Source organism: Sceloporus occidentalis, unplaced genomic scaffold, assembly GCF_023333645.1.
Source record: "Sceloporus occidentalis isolate IW3139 unplaced genomic scaffold, rSceOcc1.0.p SCAF_1, whole genome shotgun sequence".
In the NCBI taxonomy this organism is placed as follows: Eukaryota; Metazoa; Chordata; class Lepidosauria; order Squamata; family Phrynosomatidae; genus Sceloporus; species Sceloporus occidentalis.
Window position 1 is genome coordinate 108,719,708 of NW_028316981.1, and position 25,080 is coordinate 108,744,787.

Here is a 25,080-nt window from a genome sequence, read left to right on the forward strand (position 1 = left end):
AGAATCATAGCATTGAAAACAAGGGCCATCCAGTCCAAGCCCCTGCCAAGCAGGAAAACCCAATCAAAGCACCCCGACAGATGGCCATCCAGCCTCTGTTTAAACACCTCCTTCCACTGTCGAACAGCTTTTACTGTCAGGAAGCTCTTCCTAATGATGAGCTGGAATCTCTTTCCTGTAGCTTTTATCCATTGCTCGGGATCCTATTCTCTGGAGCAGCAGAAAACAAGCTTGCTGCAGCCTCAGTATGACACTCATTCAAATATTTAAACATTCTATGTCTATCATATCACCTCTTAACCTTCTCTTGTCCAGGCTGAACAAACCGAGCTCCCCAAGTCTCTATAGGGCATGGTTTCCAGCCTGTGTTCCTGTAACAGAACTTGGATTCAACAGTTCTGTCTACGAGATGCAATCACAATAATAACAGCAACAAGCCCAAGAAGAAGAAGAAGACTGCAAAACAAATATCAGTACAGCCTTTTCTTTTATACAGATTCTCCAGATATAAAATATTGCTACACTAAATTTAAAAGGTTGATAAATATGGGTGCAATTTTCATTCATGTGTGTGTGTGTGTGTAAAAGAGTGAGAGAAAGAGAGAGAGAATATTTTAAACAAACAAACAGCATTTCTGATTAATTTGTCCGGGATCCCATAATGAGGCAGTTGATCATTTCAATATTTATGAAATGTTTATTAAATGTTCATTAGCGTTATTAACAAATAGAACTTCATAAATATTTTGGCTTCTATTTTCTTCAATTATTCAAAATGTATAACAACCACCACCCACTTAAGAATGTTGATGAAGAAGTGTTATAATCCAAACTTTGATGCAGCTCACTTTTATTTTGAGCAATTGAAGAAGACAGAGGCCAAGATGTTTTTCTAAAACATTTATGAAGTTCTGATTGTTAATCATTCTAATACGTTGATATGTATTGTTTTTGCTGTAAGCCTGCAAGTAGTTTCTGATTTATGGGGTTTTCTTGTCAAATTTCTTCAGAGAGGGTTTGTCATTGCCATCCTCTGATGCTGAGAGAATGTGTCTTGCCCAGGATCACCCAGTGGGTTTCATGGCCGAGCCAGGATTTATATCCTGGTCTCCAGAGTCACAGTCCAACACTCAAACCACTATACCACGCTGGCTCTCACACATATTATTTGTGCCAATATGTATATACAGTGTTCATATATATCTGTTAATGTACATTAATGTATATATAGTACACACACACACACAAATACAATGCACATGATTAGATCCAGAAAATTAACCATGTTCTCATATGTCACTTGAAATCTCCACTCCAGAAATCTGAAATCTCTCCATCATATGCAAAATAACATTATTTGGTACTATCAGCAGGTGCAAAGGTTCTGTTTTGCCTCAGGCTGCAAAATGTCTTCAACTACTTCTAGGCCATGCTTCCTAGACAGATTTCGTATGTAACCTATATTACTCTCTTTATGCCTGAAATCAGATACGACTAAAACACCAGAGCTAAGGTTTGCAACAAGAATGTGCCATGGATACACTTAAATGAACCAATACCAGTATTAGGGAAACTGCTGGCAACAAATTACCTAGAAGTTATTGAATGAAATGTCAGCTCACCTAAGTAATCTGACATCAAACACTGTTTCTACATCTTGGAGAACTGATGGAATATACTTCAAGGCAGCCACCTGAAAGAAAGAACAATAAAATACTTGCTGATGCTTTGTGTGCTTTAGAATCACAAGTAAACTAAATGAACATATAAACAGGAGGAAGGGAGGGGGAGAAAAAATGGAATGGGACAGCACCTTTAAGATTAACTGGTTTTTATTTTAGCAAGAACTTTCAAGGATATAAACCCACTTCTTCAGATGCAGTGCAGAGTGATATTGAGACTTAATATCACCCTGTATTGCATATGAAGAAGTAGGTCTATATCAATGAAACCTCATGCTAAAATAAAAACCAGTTGGTCCTTTTGGTGCTGGCATGTTCCTACCTACTCTTTTTTATGCTGCAAAAGATTTAACACAGCTAATTCTTTTGAAAACATGTAATTATCACACACACAGAGAGAGCATTTGTTTTTGTTTTTAAATTGAGAACAAGCTCACATTAAATTTTAAAAGGAACTTAGTTCCAAGCAATGTTCACAGGATTGCAACCTTAATATCCTGTACTACCAAAAGTTGCTTGGAATGACCATGGACTGTGAAGAATTGGTTCTTGATTGTGACCAAGACCAACTTCATATATTAGATTTAAAAATGAATATTTAAATTGCTTAAAACAACATAAAATGAAACTATATCCAGTACTATAATTCATAATCTGTATTTTTTCTGAGACAGACACACACCTCATACACAAGAATGAATATCAAAAAATCATACTGATGCTACCTAGCTTGGCATATCCTTGTTCATGTCAAGTGGCATCCTATCACTATCATTTTGCGTACACAAGGGATCCCAGATTAATTAAAGGAAAATAGGATTCGAGGCTATTTGGATTTGTAGCATCCTTAAGTATCCTCCATAATAGAACCCCAAAAGAAGGCAAAAAGGGAGAGATAGGCCATAAAAAGATAAGAAAACTTCTCATTGCACTGACTGTAAAACTGTAGAAATTTAGACTCTAAATACACTGTTCACAGGTTTTTTAAAAAGCTGGACTCATCACAGAGAGGACATGTTGATTGGCAGCAATGGCAAAATACTATCTTATGGTTGGTCTATCAAGCCTGCAAAATTATACAGTCAGCCCTTCTTATACACGGATTTTTTATACACGGATTCAAGCATACACGGTTTGAAAATGTTCCAAAAAAAGTATAAATTTCAAATATCAAAGCTTGATTTTCCATTTTTTAAAAAGGACACCATTTTGTTATGTCATTATATTTAATGGGACTTGAGCATACACGGTTTTTGTTATACACGGGGGATCTTGGAACCAAACCCCAGTGTATAATAAGGGTCCACTGTATAACAGTGTAGTAAGCCCAAGCCACTTGAAGCTGACATATGTCTATGATAATTATTTTCATATCCAAGTACCAATTTTCAAAAAGCTTCTTTTCTGGATCTCTTTGAGGTGGTTCCTACTTGCCAAAGATTTGTGGATATTATATACAGTATTCTCCAGTTGTCTGGATTTTCCAGGAACAGTTCCTATTTTATACAATGTATCCCTTAATACAGGGGTAGGCAACCTGCGGCCCGCGGGCCGGATGCGGCCCGGCAAGACCTTGGGACTGGCCCCAGCCCGGTCCTGCTGCTGATTGCCGCCGGAGCCTTTGGCCTCTCGCGTGAGGGCGTGGGGCCTTTGGCCTATCAGGAGGAGGCGGGCGGGGGGGGCAAGTGGCAGGCAAGGGGGGCAAGTGGCGGGCAAGAGGGGCAATTGTCTATAGAAGCCTCCGAAACATGAATTTATATTAACATTTTTTTAAAAAATCAGCAATTTTTTTTGTGTGTCCTCCATGTTTTAAAAAAAGTATCCTCCATTTGAAATTTTTGTCCTACATTTGTCCCGGTTTATTTATTTATTTAATTTTTAAAAAATTATTTAATTATTTATTTTTTGGCTTCGGCCCCCCAGTTGTCTGAGGGACAGCAACCTGGCCCGGCTCAAAAAGGTTGCCTACCCCTGCCTTAATAAAACATTATTCCCATTTTGCTTTTGGAAGGAATGACCACTCTCCCACTCCAAGATACTTTCCAGTATCCTAGACTGAAGTTGCTGGATACTGAACAGCTGGCATGAGAGAGCCAAAAGAGCTATGATCAACAGTACGAGGCCCCTGAGTAGCAGCACAGCAATAGTAAGAAGGCGGTTCAGCTTTTTCTTCCCAATTCATATGATACTTTCCAGTTTTCCCTATAAAGCAATGGAAGCTTGGGAGACAGTAAAAAGGGGAAAGTTTCAAATATTCAGACAAAAAAAAATATCAAGTAGAAATCTGCCCCAAAATTTCACTGTTTGGAACCTTGCATTTAAAAACCCACATGATTTCTTTGCACAGAGATTAGCAAGTTTCCTGATTCATGATTTTCTACACAGAAAACATTCCTGTGCAAAAGTATCATTTACTATAAAAGACCTTTTATTGTCAGCGGAGTAAGTCACAGAACGTACAGTTTTTGAAGACTTTTTTGCTGCAAAAAGAAAGCAGATTAAATCATTTATTGTTTCCTACAAGAAAAAAATATGAAAATGTAAATTCCTATAGATCAGTGGGTGTGGTTAAATTGGGAAGTTGTCAGATGGGAAAAGCTTTTCTAGGTCAATAAGATCTGTAGAAAAACTTGATCCTGAACATCCCATGTTGCATCTGGTTTGGCACTCAGATTGGTTAAATGAGTTTTTACTATAGTAGAATGTATTAAAATATGCAAACAAATGGTAACCAAAAGGATCTGCTTCTATTCCATTTTACCTTGCTCTCTCCCTAAAGAACAAGTTATCCAGATAATGAAATCTGAAATCCAGAAATGTTTCTCTGTCTGTCTGTCAAATGCTAAAGGATATGCTTGTTAGAAGAGTAGGATGAATTGCCCTCTGTTTAAAGCATCAGACAATGCAATCTAGTGGATTGAGTGTTGGGACTTAGTTTTGTTGATTTTCCAAAACTATGTAACGCACTAAGCAATGGTAGGCAAGTCACTATCATTTAGATTAAACAACTCCACAGGATAAAATGATGGTAACCTTTTGAATGGCTCCCTTAGTTCCTAGCAGAAAAGGTTTCACAATAATGGACAAAAACAAATAAAGTAGTATATAAACCTACTGTCTTCTGCCCATGTACTATGCTAAAAAGTAGCATACACTACAAATATACTTTCACAGAATAAACTTAAAGTACCTCAGCCAAATTTATTCCACACAATGCCTATGTATACAGTACATTTGAGTCCTAAAAACTCGAAACATAAGCAAAGCTTCTGAACACATTACCCGAGTATGCAAAATGTGTGTATTTATGAGATGAGCTTCTGATATACTATTCCCACTATGGCTCTAACATTTTAACTGATTCTATCACAACACTCTTATGAATGCAAAAGATACCTGATGACAATTATGGCAGGCCTGTGCAGGTTTGGGAACAGGAAAGAAAAATAGCCTGTGTGCTACTATCGTAAAATAAATTAAATAAATAAAAGCAGCATTTGTTTTTTATGCTGTAGCACTGCTTTCCAACCATGAGGCACCTGAAATTTTGTGAGAGGCTGCTTGTGACTTACACAACTATCACAAAGTAATAATTGTCAGAACTAGTGTAGCTATATGGCTCAATGGCAAGGTCACTCACTGAAGTTTCTAACTCAGAAAGAATCGGAACTTGGACCAGCCTTGGGCCATACTGGTCCAATTCATGTATTTTAACTACCTTACCATACTGGCATTTTTGCACTGAATAGATGTATGAGTATAATTTGTTGTCAAGTGTGATTTTAAAGCAACACAACGTGGTCTAACAGTAATCCGGATAGGTTGTTTTCAAGTGCTGCAGCAGTGCCTGAGCTAGACTATCACCAATGTTCTATAACAGTGATAGTGAACCTTTTAGAGGCTGAGTGCCCAACCTGCAACTCAAAATCCACTTATTTATTGCAAAGTGCCATGTCCCTCTGGCTTTCTAGTAACAACTCTGGCAAACTCTGTGCTGGGGAGACGGCATGTGTGCCCACAGAGAGGACTCTGAGTGCCACCTCTGGCACGCGTGCCATAGGTTCGCCATCACTGTTCTATAAGCATCTGAGGATACGAACAAGTGAGACAAGTGAGAATCTGAACCTAGGTGGGTTTTTTTCTGTCCTAAGCTACTCTTTTGGTATTTGTATATAGGTTTAAACTTTTCTGTCAATTTAGATATTCCTTTTAGACATGGGTATAATGGGCAGGAGCATGCAGAAACATATAAGGGGGAAACATGCAAGCCCAAATCCTGTTCCCAATCCCACTACATACAACTGATTATTCATTATTTAAAATATTTCTAGGCCATCTTATAAAATGGTAAAGAACCAGAAAAGGTATTTATAACTGAAGTTCATATATATGCTTTGTTTTCCTTCATGTCATTTCCAACTTATCACCATAAAGCACAGGGTTTGTTTGTTTGTTGGCAAGATTTGTTCCAAGAAAATTTATCTTTGCCCTCCTCTGGGGCTGAGCGAGTGCCCATGTTGGGGATTTGAAACCCGGTCTCCAGAGTCACAGTCCAATATTCAAACCACTAGAACACACTGGCTTTCGTATATGTGTTTGTGTGTATGTACACTGTGGACTATACACATTCACAGGGGTTAGTGATGCAGGGCCCCTGTGAAAGTGGAAAAATCACAAATAAAAAAGCAGAACACATTATAATCCAATGTGGGCATAAAATGCTATTTGAAAACACTGAAATTCTGGACCGTGCCAACAACTATCAGGTCAGAATAGACAGGGAAACCACTGAACTCCACAAACAGCTAGACAACTTCAACAGGAAAGAAGAAACCCTGAAAATAAACAAAGGCAGCCGCTCCATTGAAGCACGGATTGGGGCCAGGGCAGCCACAGCGGCAGCCCAAAGCCCCCAATCTGGCGCTTTTCAGGACCAGGGAGAAGCAACAAAATGCCGCTTCTCCCTGCTTCCAAAAAGGAGTGTCCTTGGGGCTTCATGCCCCAGGACACCCCGGGAGCCGCCTGGGAGCCACAGCCAGGAGAGAAAGGGGCTGCTTGGCCCCTTGCTCCTGGCTTCATTCCCGCAGCCTTTTGGTGGCTGTGGGAATGAGACGCTCCCCCAGAAGGAGCTCCGTTTCGGAACTCCTTCTAGCGCCGTGCCTAGGCCGCCATAAGCGGCCTGGGACAGTGCAAGGGCATCACACGCATACTGCTCCATTTGGAAGCGGCACGCGTGTGACATAATCATGGCGCCCCCCGTGTGGATGGGAGGCTGCCGTGATTGCGCCCTCATCACGTGCTAGGGTTAGGCCTAATGTGGGCAGAGCACCCTGAGACAACCCTAGCACGTGACGAGGACGTCACATAAGGCCCATCTGCAGAGGGCCAAAGTTTGGCTACCAGTTCTAAAAAACACCAAAATCAAGACCCAGCAAGGGCAAATAAAAACCACTCAGGGATGGATCACTAATTAAATAGACACCTTGAGGCCATGCCATTCAACAACAGACCAACACACAGATTAACATGTAAATCACTTCCCCCAACCAAGGGTTGCACAATATATATATCCCCCACTCACTTCCATGCCAGCATTCTCTGAAGATGCCAGCCACAGATGCTGGTGAAATATCAGGAATAAACTCTTCCAGAACACGGCCATATAGCTCGAAAAATCCAGACAAACTATTTTAAAAGCAGTTTTTTAAACCTGCAATAATGTCTCTTTAGGAATCTCTAGTTCCTCCGGTACATCCGCCAGATATTGGCCATAGAATTGTGCTGAAGGGCTTACAAATGCCTATAGTCCCTCTAAGACTCTCTAGGTCCTCTAGTGAAAATGCTGGTGAAAGTTGGCCATAGAGTCATGCTGGAGGACCTAGAGATTCCTAGAGAGAATATATTAAACAAATTCACAAATAATCAAATCCACAAAACTGAAAGCCACAAATGTGAAGGGCTGACTGTATATGTAAGTTCAACTAGAGAAGGCTTTTTCAGGGACAGTCATATGTTTGCTAAACTCCTGCATATATATCTGTATATTCCTTGTGGAAGAGTCTCACAAACATGTGAGGGCCACTGAAAAAGCCTTGCCTAATTGATCTTACATAGAGACTAAAAAAAGGCATCCAAGGCCCAGGCAGGTTGAAGGTTAATGGGCCTTTAAAAAAAAAAACAATCCCCCTAAAATATTTTGGACTTTAAAGGGTCTTTACTGATACTTTACATCAGTGCTGGCGAACCTATGGCATGAGTGCCAGAGGTGGCACTCAGAGCTTTCTCTGTGGGCATAAATGCTCTTGCCCCAGCACCGAGTTTGCCAGAGTTCATTACCAGAAAGCCAGAGGGACGTGGCACTTTGCAATAAATAAGTGGGGTTTGGGTTGCAGTTTGGGCACTCGATCTGCAAAAGGTTCACCATCACTGCTTTACATGAAGCCTTATAAGGCAGAAGCAACCAGTGGAACCGCAATAATGTTGATGTACTGTGTTCCAAGCATCTAACCCTAACAGTGCATCAATAAGTCCAATGTGCTCAGAAAATTACTAAAAACGTAAAGTATTTGATGTTAAGAAATATGATCACAGATATTTCGATCATAGTATCAACCATCATGAAATGAAGTACCAACCAGCATGAAATGAAGAGACCATACTCAGAAATTCAGTAAGTAATTTTGCTACACATTTCTCCCTTGGATAGTACCTCCTCAAGTTCTTCATGGAAATGAAGAAATTTAAGCAAGCTACATGAGTAAGTCTTTTTTTAAATTCCCTAGCTGCCCTTTTCAAACAAACAAAAAATGAGTAATATGAAAATATTTCTTTTAATATATAAAAATTATTTGTATCCAAAAAATTATAATTTGAAAGGTTTTTAAAAGATTGGCCTGTATTGATTCTCCAGTTATTGTTAAAATTCCTCTTTTGTAGCTACAGTCTCTTCAGAGCATGACAGTACAATTATTTGGTGATGGGGTAGATTACATAAGAGGGTCTTATCACTAGAACATCAAGTTCCTTTTCAGAATGAATGAAAATATATGTGTGTGTGTATGTATGTATATATATATATATATATATATATATATATATATAAAATCACCTTTTACCCAGCATGAGTCAACCCAGCATGATCCACAAGGCATCTTACAACAAATAAAAACAATGTACAGCTAAAATTTTAATAGTACAAACGTTTTAAAAGATTCTTCCAAAAGCACAAAATGAAAATACTCTTCTAGTATAGCAAGTTAGAAAAAGGGAAATTGAAATGCAGGGAAGCACCAGCAATGCAACAGAGATTATTTCTGTGGTTTTATTCAGCATTATAAACTGAACATAACTTTATGATCAAAGTGGTCACTTGATCTTATTTACACTCAGTTCATGTACACAGTGCTGCAGTATTTCCATTTTAGTGTCTATCTTATCTAACATATTTGGCACCTTATCTTTTCCTGCTGCAGACGTCTGACTTAAAAGCAGCATTTCCCTTCCTAGTGGCTTCAATTTCTCCCATGATCTTCTTGAAATATTCATTTTCAGTTCATAATTTATTATATTTCAGCATGTGAAGTCGAAGGCTTTCAGCATGTTTGGGATGCTTCTGTCTAGTAGATAACCGCACCCTTAAAATCAGCTCTGTGTGAGATATCAGTTATTGTCTGAAACTACAAAGCCCAAATGAAATCAGGTGTTTAAGGAAAACTAAGTTGGTTGCTAAGTGAAGGGGGGGGGGGGGAACTACTTTGCTAAGCAAAGAAAAAAAAAGCCTTGCTTTTATTCTCATTAGTGAAGAAGGTGAAGGGGATGATTATACCAAAAGACTTCTTATATGGTGACCTTTCACTTTTGTCAATAAGAAGACTATCTAGCTTCATGGCTTAATCTAAAAATATATGTGTTAAAATGCCATGCTTAAATTACTTTTAAAAGTCCCAAAGTAAGGCCTCTTAATGTATTTTTAGCCTCAGCATTTCTAGTTATTGCCACATATTCCAGCATTCAGATCTTTAACAATGGAGTTAAATAATAAGATTCAAATTATGACTAATTGTTTAGATTGTGCTATCTGCAGTCTAATTGATTGTTCAGAACCTAGCACTTGGATTGCTTTAGTTATAAGATTTCACCATACAATCACAAAAACATTATCGAGCATCAAAAACACATTAATCATTTGCTTGATTTTATCTATTTAATCTACAGATATATGAATCTCCAAGAAAAACTGTTTCACCGACCAAGAAGCAATTCAAGTCCTGAGTTCAGCTATTTGATTTATAATATAGTTACATACATGTGTGTAATTCACTTCATACAAGGAGAAGGGGGGAGGGGGTAAATAAATAAATAAATCCACTACAATTACAAAAAATATGGGGTTATGATTAGTACAAAATAAAGCAATCAAGAATTACAGACATCATATGCCATTAGGGCTGAAGGGCGGGATATAAATGCTTAAATAAATAAATAAATAAATATGTACTGGTTTTCAGTCATCAATGTATTTACTTGACATTAAATGTTATGAATTCTTGTAAATGAATATAATTGGGGAAATTATAGGTGAACATGTGAGGTTCATTATAAAGAAAAAAATAGAAACGAAAGCAAATCTTTATTAATTATTTGCACTCCTAAATATACTTATAATAATGCCAATCCCAGATCAAGGGTGACATGGCATCCTATTATCTGGCTAATTTATGGTTACATATCCTACCAGAATCATTGTATCACTGGGCAATCCGACCATGTATGAGGATAGGACTTTACCAAATCACATTTTCTCTAACATAATGAAGAATTATTAGATATATATGACAATTTTACTGCAACAAAATACTATCAATATATCGTTTTAAGCATACTTTCTTTACTATGGGCTGATACTGATATTTCCAACAGTCTTGAGGGCATGGCGTACAGATGACGCACACCTCCAAGACTCCCTGAAGTTGGCTTCAAACTGCCCAGACATGGGCTGGCATCCAAGTATTCCAGTGGTGCAGTGTTTACATGACTCATGCTGCCAGAACAGCTTTAAGCCACCCATGGGTCACGGTGAGCAGGACAAGCCACCTTTTCGCCAGCCCAAAAAGGAGTACCTCTTTGCCACTCCTTTTTTGGCTGGCTTCAAGGTGGAATGGGGCTGCAGCATGCAGTTGCCATGGCCCCAATCTGCCTTCAGAAGGGGCAGTTTGGGGTGGTCAGTTTGCCCCTATGTTGCTTTTAATGTTCTGCTGGTGTCCTGAACCTTTCACAGGTTAAGAATGAATACCATTTTTATGAAAAGACTTAACTGACACCTCATGTGGTTACAGGCCTCTAAACGTCACTAGGGTTCCATGGGAAGACCACACTGAAAAGTACCACCCATATTATTCCTCTAACACTTAAATAGCAACATGGATATTTCAGGGATAAGATGGTTCAATCTGCTTTTGAGCAGCTGCTCACACTGTCAAATTGTCACCAGCAATGAACACATCATTGCTTCTTACACCTCTTGAGAATCAAACACTTTCAATCAAAACAAACAACTAAAACCTTATCTGTCCTTCAAGTTTAAGGGAGTTAAAAATAGCAGCCTATTTCCATTTCTATATCCATATGCTCTCATCCAGTGCAAGGAGGATAAAAGAGGCAAACCTGTAACAAAATGGTTGTTTTGTATTGACTTTTCATCAGGTTGTTGATTGACTCGAAAAGTCTCCTCATGGCTTCCTCAAATTCTGTCTGTTCTTTGCCTTCATACAACCTGAAAGAAATCATATTTGCATTAAAAAGTGTAAATCGCACTCACAAAAAAACCCAAAGACACAAACTGGAGGCTTCTGAATTTGCTGGTGCTATTTTTACACTGTGTCCAGTTCTATAGGCATGTATGATGTTACCCACCTATAGCCAGAGCATTAAAACATACTACTCTGCATTTTAAAAACATTACCTGAACCACAGGTAATAGAGGACCTAAACCAATTTTCTTCCAGGGCAGAAGGTTGTTGAGGCCCTTCCAACTATAGCTTGCCAGCTCTGCTGCACTTCCTCCTTAGTGTTGTTACTTGTTCATCTGCCCCCTTTGAGTAGAAAGAGGAGGAGGAGGAACAGCATACCCTCCAACATTTCAAATATGAAAACTGGGACACGTGTGGCCAAGCAACAGCACAGTGTGGTCAGAGGCTATTAATGATGAAGGATACCCAAGTTACAAAAGGCTGCAGCAGTTTGCTTCTGCTAGAGCCTACTGGGAAGGCCAAGATTTCACCACCACAGCCCTCTCCCTCCTGCCTGCATTAAATGAGTGAAAACTACTTTTGCACTTCAACTCAGTTTGCAGCAACTGAAGAAAGCTGAGGACAAATAAGAAAAATGGGAGTAGGAGAGAAACTGAGCCATTTTAAAAGTAACTGAAAAAATGGGATGATTAATTGGGACTCCTTCTGCCAAATCAGGACAATTGGAAGCTATGGAACAGCTGTACATCCTGTGCTCTGCCTGGGAAGAAGGAATGCAGATGGGCGCTGTGGCACAATGCATTTCCAACTCTCTGTCCCATAAGAATTCTGTCTGCTGTTAAGACCCTTTATAAAGCAAAGCAAGGGAGCTAGATATTCTGCCCCTCCCAGGAACAGTGGATTTAATAGGTTCAGATTTCTAACTTGTTGATGCCAGCTACAATTATGACACTGGGAAATGCTTCCCAGTCTGTTTTATTTCTCAAAAAAGGTAGGAGGATATGCACTGTTGTTACTGGCCCAGAATGAGAGTCAGCAGCAGAAACAGAAAGAAGAAAGCGGTCAACTAATTTATCCAAGGACTGCCCTGAACAAACCAGCACCGTTCCTCTTTTCTTCTTCCCCCATAGCTATGAGATGGATTTCAGAAATCTTTAAGTGTCTCTCTTAAATGTGGGTTGTTTTAGCTGAACAAGGGACTTTGGTACACACTAATTATGGATAGCCTCGGTTTGCCCCAAGATGTCTCATTCAATGTCTATTTTTAACTAATTTTAATCTGTATTTTATAATGTTTTTGTTTTTGTTTTAAGGTAAGGGGATAGGGGATTATGTAGTGTTGGTTTATATGTGCTGTTGTAACCTGCCTCTATATGTAAGGGAGTAGCGGATATATTATTATTATTATTATTATTATTATTATTATTATTACCATTATTATTAATGGTGGCACAGTGGTTAAATGCCTGTACTGCAGCCATTCACTCGAAACCACAAGGTTGCGAGTTCAAGACCAGCAAAAGGGCCCAAGCTCGACTCAGGCTTGCATCCTTCCGAGGTCGCTAAAATGAGTACCCAGACTGTTGGGGGCAAATTAGCTTACTTGCTAATTAGCTTACTTGTTGTTCACCGCTATGATCTTTGGAATAGCGGTATATAAATAAAACAAATTAAATTAATTATTATTATGGTTTGTTCACTCAAAGTAGATTTTCAACCCATGGCTTCAAAGTGGCTTGTTTTGAAATTTGATAGTAGACACTGTTTCTTGCCTCTCATAAATAAGGATTATTCCCTTTTTTATTTCTTTTTAAATATTACAAAATTGGTATGCGGTGACCCATTAATATGCTCACCCTCAAATAGTCGTCAGATATATATTTTTTACTTTTCATTTAAAATTTCTCCCCTTTATTATTCATGTTCTAATTTAGTGAAATTAAACTAGATACTGAATTTTTAAAAACCACAACCCGGAAATATCACCCAAGGAGACTTTCCACTGTGCTTTCTGCAACCGGACCTGTTTATCCCGGATTGGCCTTTTTAGTCATCAACGCACTTGTCCTTCCTGAATCTTCATTCGCGAAGCAAAGCCAGAAAGATTTCACTGTATAGAATTTCTACCAACTTTATAGCATTCATAGTTTTGATAAACATATAGCATGCTCATGCCAGGCACTGCCCATGGTATCATGCAAGATCTTGGCACTATAAAGGACTCCAAAACAAATGGGTCTGCATCAAGAGTCAGAAGGTTTTCCTTTTCCATCTTCTCAGGCTCTCTTAGCTTTGGGCTAAAACAAATATTATTTTATATGTTTTTCTCCCTTCCACACTTCAGTATCAATATTTGCAGAGCAGCTTGAAATTTAAAAAAATCTAAAACCACTAAAATGATAGAACAGCAACAACAGATGAAGCAGGAGATTAGAAAAACAAACAAACCACCATCTCACATCATTAAGACAATCTTCTCAAAGGGTTTGAGTAATATTAAACCAGATAGATGCATGTAGTGTATTTATCCCAAGCTGACCTTTTTGCAACACAAAGAAATGCTGCACTGGTGCTATGAAAAATTTTGTGACTTAACAAAATATGACTGGATTTCACTTCAGCTTTAAAAAAAGTAAGTGCAACTAAAGGAAGGATGCAATTTAGATTGAGGTGATGGTGTTTAGGGAAGGGTTTGTTGTTGTGCATTCAAAGTTAGTGAAGGAAAATGGGGTTTTGAAAACCTCTCCCAATACCTAATTCCTGCTATTAATATTTTAAAACAGCTGTATTTAATTTTTTTGTATAAATGGGATATTTGATCACTAGGCCTCTGACAACTTGTTGGGTTTTGTCCCACTTCCTTCAGCACCATGCCCTCCCTGAATTCTAATTATAAATTTTGTTGGCGCCTGTACATTTAGCTTTTTTGACCTATTTAACTGCAGTAAGGGTAACAGCAGCAACAGCAAAAACAACCCTCTATTAACTCAGCACCAGAGGTTTAGGAAATGATTGGTAATGATAGCTCTATTTTTTCCTTTTAAAAAAAAAACTACAATATTTTTATACTTGTCTAATTGCTTCAAGTTTTGGACTTTTCTCATTTTTATTTAGATAAATAAAGCCATATAATTAAAGTGCATGTCATGAAAAAGACACCTCTCTATCCAGGTTTTGGGATGGAAGTTGCAGCACAATTAATGCACCCAACAACATTCATAACTGTTTTCTCAGTGATTCTATAGGTTTCCAATTCTGTGTCAAGTTAATATATTTGCAAAATCAGGCACCAAATGTGAATTGAATACAGCAACCATGAAGTAATATATCCCAGGAGTATTTACCAAAGGCAAAAAGGATTCAATAATTCATCATCTAGTTTTACAATTTATTGAATTACATATTAGTTAATGTATATTGGTTTTTGCAGGAAAAAGCTGGCTAACTAAGAACAGAATTAGGGCTGTTTCAATTTCACATTAGATAATAATAGTATTGTAGCCTTCATTTTACCATGTTTATCAGTGGTCATTAAAGGTAATTTAATCTTCTGTGTTAGCAAATTAATCTAAGACTTTCAATGAGGTTGTAATAACAATGGAAAATGCAGGGTTTTACTATGGTGAGGAAGGCTAAACACAGGGATCCAATCTGAGTTGATGTCTCAGACAAAATTTAATCAGACACTAAAAAAGTTAAATCATTTTGCATAGGTATCTCTCATTACATTATAGAAGCACAATTCAGAAGTAGAACTGGATTCAGCATAAGCCTGTCACAATCAGAAGGGCTCATTCTGTCCACAGGAGACATTGGTTCAGTGGAAGATCCCTATTGTGGAAGGCAATTGTGAAATATTTCTCCTTTTTCCTGCATCTCCTACTTGTATTGGGAGAACTGGAGGAAGTTCAGAACACTGAATGAGATTCTGGCTGTGGGCTGCAGAAGATGCCCTTTCATACTACACAGTTACAGTGCTATGATTCCATTTTAACAGTCATAGCAATGTCTTATGAGATTCCTGGGTTTGCAGTCTAGAGATAGGCATATAGAATCTTCAGCCAGGGAGCTCCTCTAGTGTCTCTGACCAAACTACAAAGCCCAAGATTCCTCACGATGGCAAGATGGCAGCTCAAGTGGATTCATAGTACTATAACTGTGTGGTTGGAAAGGGGCCAAGGAGGAGGGAATCTTCAGGAGTTTCACTGTCTGAAGCTGTTTGAGACTGTTTCTATTTGCATGTTTGCCGATTATTTCCACTAACCTTGATATTTCAATCCAAAACTAGTACAATTCAAAGTTCTACTAAACTCTTCCTCTAGTAGTGATTTACAAACATTAATAATAATAATAATAAAATTTTATTTGTATACCGCCCTTCTAAAAATCAGGGCGGTGAACAACAACTACATAACAACATAACAATACAGCAGCAAACTATACAGAATTCGTTAAAAACAGTTCAATAAAAATAATAAAATTTTCTTGCCGACAAAACAATGCTGACGAAGGGGGGGGGGAGGGAGGAAGAATTCTGGTCAGGGGTAAGCTTGTTCGAATAAATAGGTTTTTAGCCCCTTCCTAAACTGGGCTAGGGAGGTAGCTGAGCGGAGCTCAAAAGGCAGCGCCGAGATGGAAAAGGCCCTCCTAGAGGTGGAATTATATTTTGCCTCTGGAACTCTTAACAATAGCTGCCCTGATGATCTGAGTGCGCAGGGCGGATTGTACGGAGAGAGGCGGTCCTCCAGATACCCTGGGCCCAAGCCATTTAGGGCTTTATAGGTGATAACCAACACCTTGTATTGCGCCCGGAAGCGAATAGGCAGCCAATGTAAGTCTTTAAGGACTGGTGTTATATGACTGGCCCTAGCAGTACCAGTGACCAGACGGGCTGCCATATTCTGCACAAGTTGCAGCTTCTGGGTATGGTACAAGGGTTGCCCCATGTAGAGCGCGTTGCAGAAATCCAAACGAGAGGTTACCAGGGCATGTACAACAGTTTCAAGGTCCCTCCGGTCAAGGTAGGGACGCAGCTGGCGTATCAGCCGAAGCTGATGACAGGTGCTCCTGACTGTCGCATCCACCTGAGATGTAAGGTGGAGCGACGAATCCAGGAGCACCCCCAAGTTGCGTACAGAGTCCTTCACGGAAAGCGTGATTCCGTTCAGGACAGGTGGAACCACCGCCAACCCTGGACCGGGAGAACCTATCACGAGTACTTCCGTCTTCTCTGGATTCAGGCTGAGTCTGTTGTCCCTCATCCATCCCATTACCGACTCCAGACAGGCCACGAGAGGAGAGACGCCAACCCCGGTCACTGCATCAGTCGGAGACATAGAGAAGACTATTTGGGTGTCATCAGCGTAGTGATAACACCGTGCCCCATGTCTCCGGATGATCTCTCCCAGCGGTTTCATGTAAATGTTGAAAAGCATGGGAGACAGAATGGCCCCTTGAGGGACACCAGATGTAAGGGCCCTCTTATCGGAGCACACGTCTCCCAGCTGCACCATCTGGAACCTCCCGGAGAGGTAGGAACAGAACCACTGGAGCGCAGTGCCCCCGATTCCCACCTCCGCCAGGCGCTCCAGAAGGATACCATGGTCTATGGTATCGAAAGCCGCTGAGATGTCCAAGAGCACTAACAGGGACACGCTTCCCCTGTCCATGCCCAGACGGAGATCATCGACCAAGGCGACCATGGCAGTCTCAACCCCGTAACCCGCCCGAAAGCCGGTTTGAAATGGGTCTAGATACTCCGTTTCATCCAAGATCGATTGAAGTTGGATAGCAATCGCCCGCTCGATCACCTTCCCCAAAAATGGCAATAGAGAGATTGGCCGATAATTATTATGCAACAGGGGGTCGAGGGAGGGCTTTTTTAATAAAGGTTTTACTATGGCCAATTTCAAGTTTGCTGGAAATTGCCCATCCCTCAGTGATGTATTAATAATCCGCTGTAACAACAAGGTTACAGCCGGGCCCCCCTGTGCCGCTAGCCATGAGGGACAGGGATCGAGAGAGCATGTTGTCTTCCTAACACTTCCAAGGATCTTGTCCACATCCTCGGTACTGACAGACTCAAACTGATCCAGACTAACCAAGTTCACGGAAGCCCTGGATGCCTCTACTCTAGGTTCTGCTCTAAGGCTGGCCTCAAGACCTTCGCTTATCCGAGAGATTTTATCCGCGAAGAAGTTGTTAAAATGGTCACAGCAGGCCTTAGAAGGTTCAAGGATCTGGTTCAGGGCAGGAGGGAGCTGAGTTAGCTCCCTCACTACCCTGAACAACTCTGCCGGACGCGACTCCGTGGACGCGACACGTGCACCATAGAACGAGTTCTTAGCTGCACGTATCACCTCTCCGTAGTCCTCCAAAAGGTGGTCCAGGAGAGTCTTGTCAGATAAGCGCTGGTGTTTCCGCCAGCGGTGCTCTAGCCGTCGCAGAACCCGCTTCCGTGCCGGAGGTCTTCTGTATACCAGGGCTTTCGTTTGGAAGCAGGCCTAAGAGGGCGCTTGGGAGCGATACTGTGTATAGCCTTAGAGAGACCGGTATCCCAGATACCGGTCAAGACATCAACAGAGTCGCCGTCATTTCCATCCATAAGCCCCTCTAGGGCTTCCTGGAACCTTTTGGGTTCCATCAGCCTTCGTGGGTGGACCATTCTAATAGGTCCGCCACCCCCGGGAGGGATCTGGGTAGAAGCCTTGATCTTTGCCTCCACCAGGAAGTGATCCGTCCATGACAGGGGGGAAATATTAGTTATTTCCGCCCACGGATTTTCCATGCTCGTACAAAAGACCATATCGAGCGTATTACCCGCAGAATGCGTTGGACCCGAGACCAGTTGAGACAGCCCCATGGAAGTCATGGTATCCATGAATTCACGAACCGCACCGGATGGAACATAGCTGGCCGCGAAGGGAATGTTGAAGTCACCCAGGACTAGAAGCCTGGGAGACTCCAACAGTACCTCCGAGACCAGCTGTGTCAGTTCGTCAAGGGAGTCTGTTAGCGCACGAGGTGGCCGGTACACCAACAAAATCCCTAAGCTGTCCCTGGCCTTCAGGGTCAGGTAAATATACTCGATATAAGAAGTTTGACGAACATGGTTCCTGGAAAGAGACAAGGTGTCCTTATGGATCAAGGTGACACCCCCCCCCCCGCCCACCTAACCTGGTCTGGTCCTTCACTGAGTACCCGGCAGGTAGGGCCTGGGCCCACACAGCTTCCCCTCCAGGCCCAAGCCAGGTCTCAGTGATGCAAGCCAGGTCACAGTTGTTATCCTCGATTAGATCATAAATGATGTGGGACTTGTTTTTGATAGACCTGGCATTGCACAGGAGCAGAGTCAGGGTTTGTGGTATGGATGGAGTGACCCTCAGGTCCCTTTGGTTAGGAGAGGGACAGGAAGGAGAGATAGGTATTAAGCATTCCAACAAACTTGAAATTGGCCATAGTAAAACCTTTATTAGTCCAAAACACACTGCAGAAATAATCCAGTTTGAGATCACTAAGTGCTCTGGCTTAAGGCTAGAGAATTCTGGGAATTGTAGTTTTGTTAGACATGTAGCCTTCTCTGTCAGAGAGCCTGGTGCCACAATAAAGTACAATTCCCAGGATCCCCTAGCACTGTGCCAGTTACAGTGGTCTCAGATTGGATTATTTCTGCAGTGTGTTTTGGACCATTGTGGAGTAGATGCATTTAACCTCATGTTAACATACAGCATGTTTCATAAACAATAGCATATTATTTGCACATTCTTTCATCTTCCTGCTGACTAGTGTTGCTACTGGTAAGGTCACCCATAGCAGACAGCTTTTTGGTAGGAAGGCAGACTAGAATGTGCTACTGGATAGCAGCAGTGGTAGGAGATAACGCTGGTGAAGTTGTTCTCAGAGACAATGGCACTGGCTCTTTAGCTAACCCTTGATAGTAATGCGCAGAAGAGGAACTGGTAAACTACTTCCAAACTGCAAACTGACATCAGAAAGTTTGGTAAATTTGTGAATAAAAGGAAAAATAAAATTCTTTGTGGGAAAAGGACATAGCAATGAGCAATTATAAAGTAAACACCTAAAACTGGAATACTTATGTTTTTTCATAAATACTTTGTAAGTAAAAATAGATTAAAAGAGTGAGTGTGGTTTGTTTTGAGAATACAGAATTGTTTTGGCTGGAAGAGGATTCTCATTGCAAACAGCCTGAGTAACATGAGAACTTAATTACTGTGCTGCATTGTTATTACATTCTATCAGAGTAGTCATTTTGAAGAGAGAAAGGATTTTTTTCTTATATCAAGTTCTGGTTTTTTAGAAGAAATCAAAGATCTAACCCCAGGAAGAGGATTCTGTTAATAACGTGGTATACTTTATGGTGAGAGATTAAATTGATGATTAATGGCTTTAAGAATTATGGAATGAAATTTAGACTGAAATTTGGATTGGAGGAGGAGATTGAGGATGGGGTAATGGAATTCCTATAGGAGGAAATGGAAGAAGCAAAGAGTCATGGAATGGAAGAAAAATGAGAAGTCAGCCTGGAGTATGAAGATAAAACCACAGATGATGGTCTGTAGTCTGAAGGGCTATTGAAGACTGGAAGGTGAATCAGGAGAATGTTGGTAATATCCAAAATGATTTAGAAAGGATTCTGACCAACATGGGGGGATATGGAGGGATGAGTGGGACAATCAAATTAAGAATTTTTTTTATGGAGAAATGTTTTCCCAGTAAGTACTGTGTAAGCAGATGAAAGAAACCCCCTTTGTCCAATTGACGAGATTTATCAAATGCCAAGAACTGAATTCAAGTACAGCCAACCCTCCTGATCCACAGATTCTGCACCTATGGATTGAATCAACCATGGTTCGAAAGTATTCACATACACAGAAATTCAAAAAATAAAGCTTGATTTTGATGTTTTATACAAAGGATACCATTTTACTATGCCATTGTATATAGAGCATCCACAGATTTTCGTCAAGGAACCAAACCACAGTGGATACAGAGGGACAACTGTAGAAGAGAAAGAAATAAAGACTGGCTCTTCTGGATTTAAGATGTCATCATGGGTTTCATTATATGATATTGATTCAAGAGTTCAATAAAGGTTTTGTTATTTGAAGTTGATTTAATGTAAAGGAAATGATAATAAAACAAAGTCTATTGATTTAAGAAATTGTTTTAAAATGTTACTAAGATTGGTTTGCATGGGTTTTGAGAGTCTAAATGCCTAGAAGGAATATGAACATGAGCAGGGTGTATAAAGAAGTAATTAAGGAAAGTAATAGAAAATGGAAAATGCAATTTAGGAGATTATCGCAGAGAAAAACAGGCACAGATTGCATGCAGTTGGTATCCGTCTCAGATGGATCTTATCGCACTGCCCTATGCCTGGGCAGTAGGCAGCCTGTATGCAACCTGGGCTTCTTCAGTACCCTTTCAAGAATGGGATTTTCAGTTCAGTGAGAGAGCTCCAGTGCTGTAATTCAGGGAACTGGGATGGTGCTCACTGGCAGAGAATTCTAAATACACCTCCCAAACTATAAATACTAGAATTCCATAGGATGGGGCCATGGCCCTTACAGTGGGATGAAATAGGTATAATTTTGCAGTGTAACTCCAGGTTTTTAACAAGCAAGCAATAGACACCACAAAATGTACTGTAACTGTGACAACTACACAAGGTCAAATAGTCCCAGCAAACCAAGTAGTATCTTTCAAATAATTTGCGCTTTTCCTACAGGGAAATAAGGAAAAGAAAAGAAATGTGAGTCTTAACATAAAAATAAGTTACTGTGTAATTAATATTCTTCCCTGTACTGAGCTAAAATTAAAAAGCTTTAAAGTTTTTGAATTGACTAGGATTTATGCTTCCACTATGTCTAGACGATGGTGCTTGAACACCAAAAGGATAGGACAAGAGTCTTGTGGCAAATCTGATTTTCTAAGGCTGTTAAAATGAAAAAGGTAGATTTCCTGAAAGCTTTTTTTTTTTAAGAAAAAAAGATAGAGGCAGCAGATAATATTTCTGTGAAAGGAAGATTTCCAACACAGAAACCTTTAGTCTAGTCTGGAGATTTTAGTCTTGTCTCGTGCACTTGGTTTCATGTAATGTCTGTTTGGCAGAGTATATAAATCAACACGCTTTCCAAAATCTTTAGGCCTTGAAACAGCCCATCAAAACTGCAGACACTACAAACATTCACTTAGCACCAAGGATTTCTTATCTATTTGGCATTTTAAAAAAGGAATATGAAGATTTATTTTGAAATCCTCTAGTGGACCTCTGAGCCCCTACCAAAGAACCTCGTCACTTTAAACATCCTTAAACACCTTCCCATTCGTTTCTATCCCTGACAAATAACACAGCTTTTTGGCTGTGCTATCTGGAGTCCAGCAGTGCTCTAGGCAATAGTATAACAGTGGAGTAATAGCACAACAGGCAATACCATAACAGTTGTATAACTGTACTCATAGCGTAAAAGGTCTGTTTCCCCCTGGCCTGGCATCATCTTGTTCAGATGACACAGGCCAACAGCCCTAGGCAGGAACAGGTAGACTGGATGCCATTTTCAGCCCAACCATCTTTTAGCCCAGTTCTAAATAACTGGATGTTTTTGGTGGAGTTTGCCAGAAACTGTGCCAGGAAAGCCAGAGGTTCAGATGGCTAAGGGCCAGTTACCTGCTGCCACCACTACTGTTCTCCTTGTAGGTCCCAATCATGGCTGGTGATGTTGAAAAGGTCTGCCTGGCCACTTGGGTGAAGCCAGATGCCCTGTTTCTACTCTTGCGGGCTGTGACAAGAGCCTGCAAGGAGAATGGTGGCAGCAATGGGCGTGACAGTGGCTCCATGGCGTGGTGGTGGCTAATTATCTGATCACCTGCCTGTTGCCACACCAGACAAGGTGAGTGCTGGGGGTGAGAATGGGCCAGACTCACAAGTAAGATATGACAGGCCTGTTGTATCCTGTCTGTGTGTTTAGCCCTAGTGACTGTGGACATAGATGCTACCCTTCATATATTTGAATTTTTAATACATTAATAATTGATTCTCTTCAAACCATATGGGTTCTGAAAGCTACAGGAAGACTGGCTACAATAAGTTGATGCTTTAATAGCCACATAAGATGGAGAAGGTGTGAAAGCCAAAGATCTTCAGATACTGAAACTTGGCTAGCAGAAATGCTGAACCTGGACTAAAAAAAGGTTTAGATTACTTTTGAAAAAAAAATAATGAACTAATTTTTTCACGTGTTCTGAGCAACTGTAGAGTGACATAGCAGATCTGAAGACTCCTGATTCTTTTTAAATGAAAATGAAATGAAATGACAATAGTCATAATGGGGTCTTGCATTTGAAAGCAATATTTGTTGTCCAATTGCCACTTAGTTGAAGAGCTGTTTCTATTTTACTGTATTGCATTGTATATAACAGAGCAGTTTCTTTGCACATGGAAGCTGACAGTCTTATTTTACTATTTACTGGGGAGGAAGGAAACTTCTGCTATGTTCTCAGAACTATCTATCCATCCTTCCTTCTGTCATTTTTTCATATGTGAATACCCAATTACATTATTTTAAAAAATGCATTTAGAAAATAAAATGTGTGTGTGTGTGTGTGTGTGCGCGCACATATTCCTTCATGTCACCTGTAGACTTATGGGGCCACACTGAATTTCCTAGTGTTTTATTAGACAAGAAATACTCAGATGTTTTGCCAGTTCCTTCCTCTGAAAATACAGCCTAGAGCATCTGGTTTTCATTTGTGGTCTCACATCCAAGTACTAACCAGGGCTGACTCTGCTTAGCTTTCAAGATCTGACAGGATCTGGTGCCTTTACGATAAACAGCAAGCCTCAAATTCCCCACTTACCCCAGACATAATGGTCTTTACTATCGTAGATGTGAAGGTAAGCACTGTTCCAAATCCAGCACTACTTCTTGAAATTAAATGTACATGCTGCTTACACATTTATTGGATTCTAAGACTTTCTTCTTCTCTCTGGACCAATTTGGCAACAGTAATGTGCTGGTTTTGAAGAAAACAGTTAAAGCTAGGAGAGACTATTGTACAGTATTATAAAATTGTGCTGAATTTCTGTCCTGCAAAACAGGAGAGACTATTTTCCAAGTGTTCTTAGTGTGTTTATAGGCAGCATGGTCTGAAAGAGTCTGCAGCAGACTGTGCCACCGCATCAGATATCATGTTTTGTTTAATGCTACCTTTATACTATCTCATCTTCCACTGGTCTTCATCTACTGTATCTCAGAAGAGAGCTGTTTGTCCTTCTAAGCCTTTCCAGTAGTACTGCCACCATTTGAGAATCTGAGCTCACTGTCACAATAAGACAACATCCATCCAGTTTGGCTACTTGAACAATAAAGTATTGGATATACAGTCCCCCTTGAGTTTTGCATTCTCTGTAAATTTGGGAACAGAACAACAGCCTGACTGGTAAACCCCCAATAATACAGTATTATTACACAAATATCCAGAAATCACTAGTTGTTCATTCCTTAGCTTTCTCATCTTACATTCTGCATGAGAAACTATGTGTATATTTAAAATGAAAGAACTTTCTTAATCTGTGTTTATGCTGGGAAGGACAACTTTTTTAAGGAAGGATGCCAAAAACTAACTGCGCCTCATAGGCAGGATAAATCCTGGGTGACAAGCAATAGAATGTTCTGTAATAGGAATTCCTCCTTATGTTCACCCACCACATCAGTTCACCATATCCTCCTCAGTATACCTTCAACAGTTCGAGACAGATTTGGGGGCTGCATGGGGAACTGATTATTATGCCAAGCAGGAAGTGCCCCCAACAGATGGCCATCAAGCCTTTGTTTAAAAACCTCCAAAGAGGGAGAATCCACCACACTCCAAAACAGCATATTCTACTGTCAAACAGCTCTGATCATCAGGAAGTTTGTCCTAAGATTTTGGTGGAAACTCTTTTCCTGTAGTTTGAATCCACTGCTCCTTGCCCCAGTCTTTGAAGCCATAGAAAACAAGCCTCTTCCAATTTAAACATGACTATCATATTAGAATACAGTGGTGTTATCACTTCCCTAGACACTATATGCTTGTTGATGCAACCCAAAATCAAATTGGCTTTTTTTGGCTGCTACATCATATTGCTGACTTGTGTTCAGCTTGTGGTCTACAAGTCATTGATAAAGATGTTGGCTAGCACAAGGCCCAGTACAGATCCTGGTGGCACCCCACTAGTCCCCTCTCTACAGGATGAAGGGAAGCCATTGGTGAACACCCTTTGGGTTCAGTCAGTCAGCCAATTACTAATCCACCTAACAGTAGCACTGTCTAGGCCACATTTTACTAGGTTATTTTCAAGAATATCATGGGAAACTTTATCAAAAGCCTTACTGAAATCAAGATATGCTACATCCACAGCATTCCCTTCATCTATCAAGCTTGTAACTCAAGCTTGTATATTAAAAAAAAGATATCAGATTAGTCTGGCATGACTTGTTTTTGAGAATCCTGTGTTGACTCTTAGTGATCACAGCATTGTTTTCTAAGTACAGTAATTACAAGCCATCTGTTTAATTATCTGCTCTAGAATCTTTCCAGATATTGATGTCCGGCTGACTGGGCAATAATTATTTTGGTCCTCTTTTTGA

The 25,080-nt window shown here is 40.2% G+C and overlaps 1 protein-coding gene across 1 annotated transcript in view; it reads right to left on the bottom strand.

Moving 5' to 3' along the window:
* Window positions 1–25,080, bottom strand: part of LOC149321946 (dedicator of cytokinesis protein 2-like) — a 348,354-nt gene that overhangs the window by 279,397 nt on the left and 43,877 nt on the right. Inside the window, exons 20-21 of the mRNA XM_089520310.1 lie at window positions 11,346–11,454; window positions 1,623–1,693 (exon numbers count right to left, since the gene is read on the bottom strand). Of these exons, the coding sequence (XP_089376436.1) occupies window positions 1,623–1,693; window positions 11,346–11,454 (180 nt within the window). The remainder of the gene's footprint in view (window positions 1–1,622; window positions 1,694–11,345; window positions 11,455–25,080) is intronic.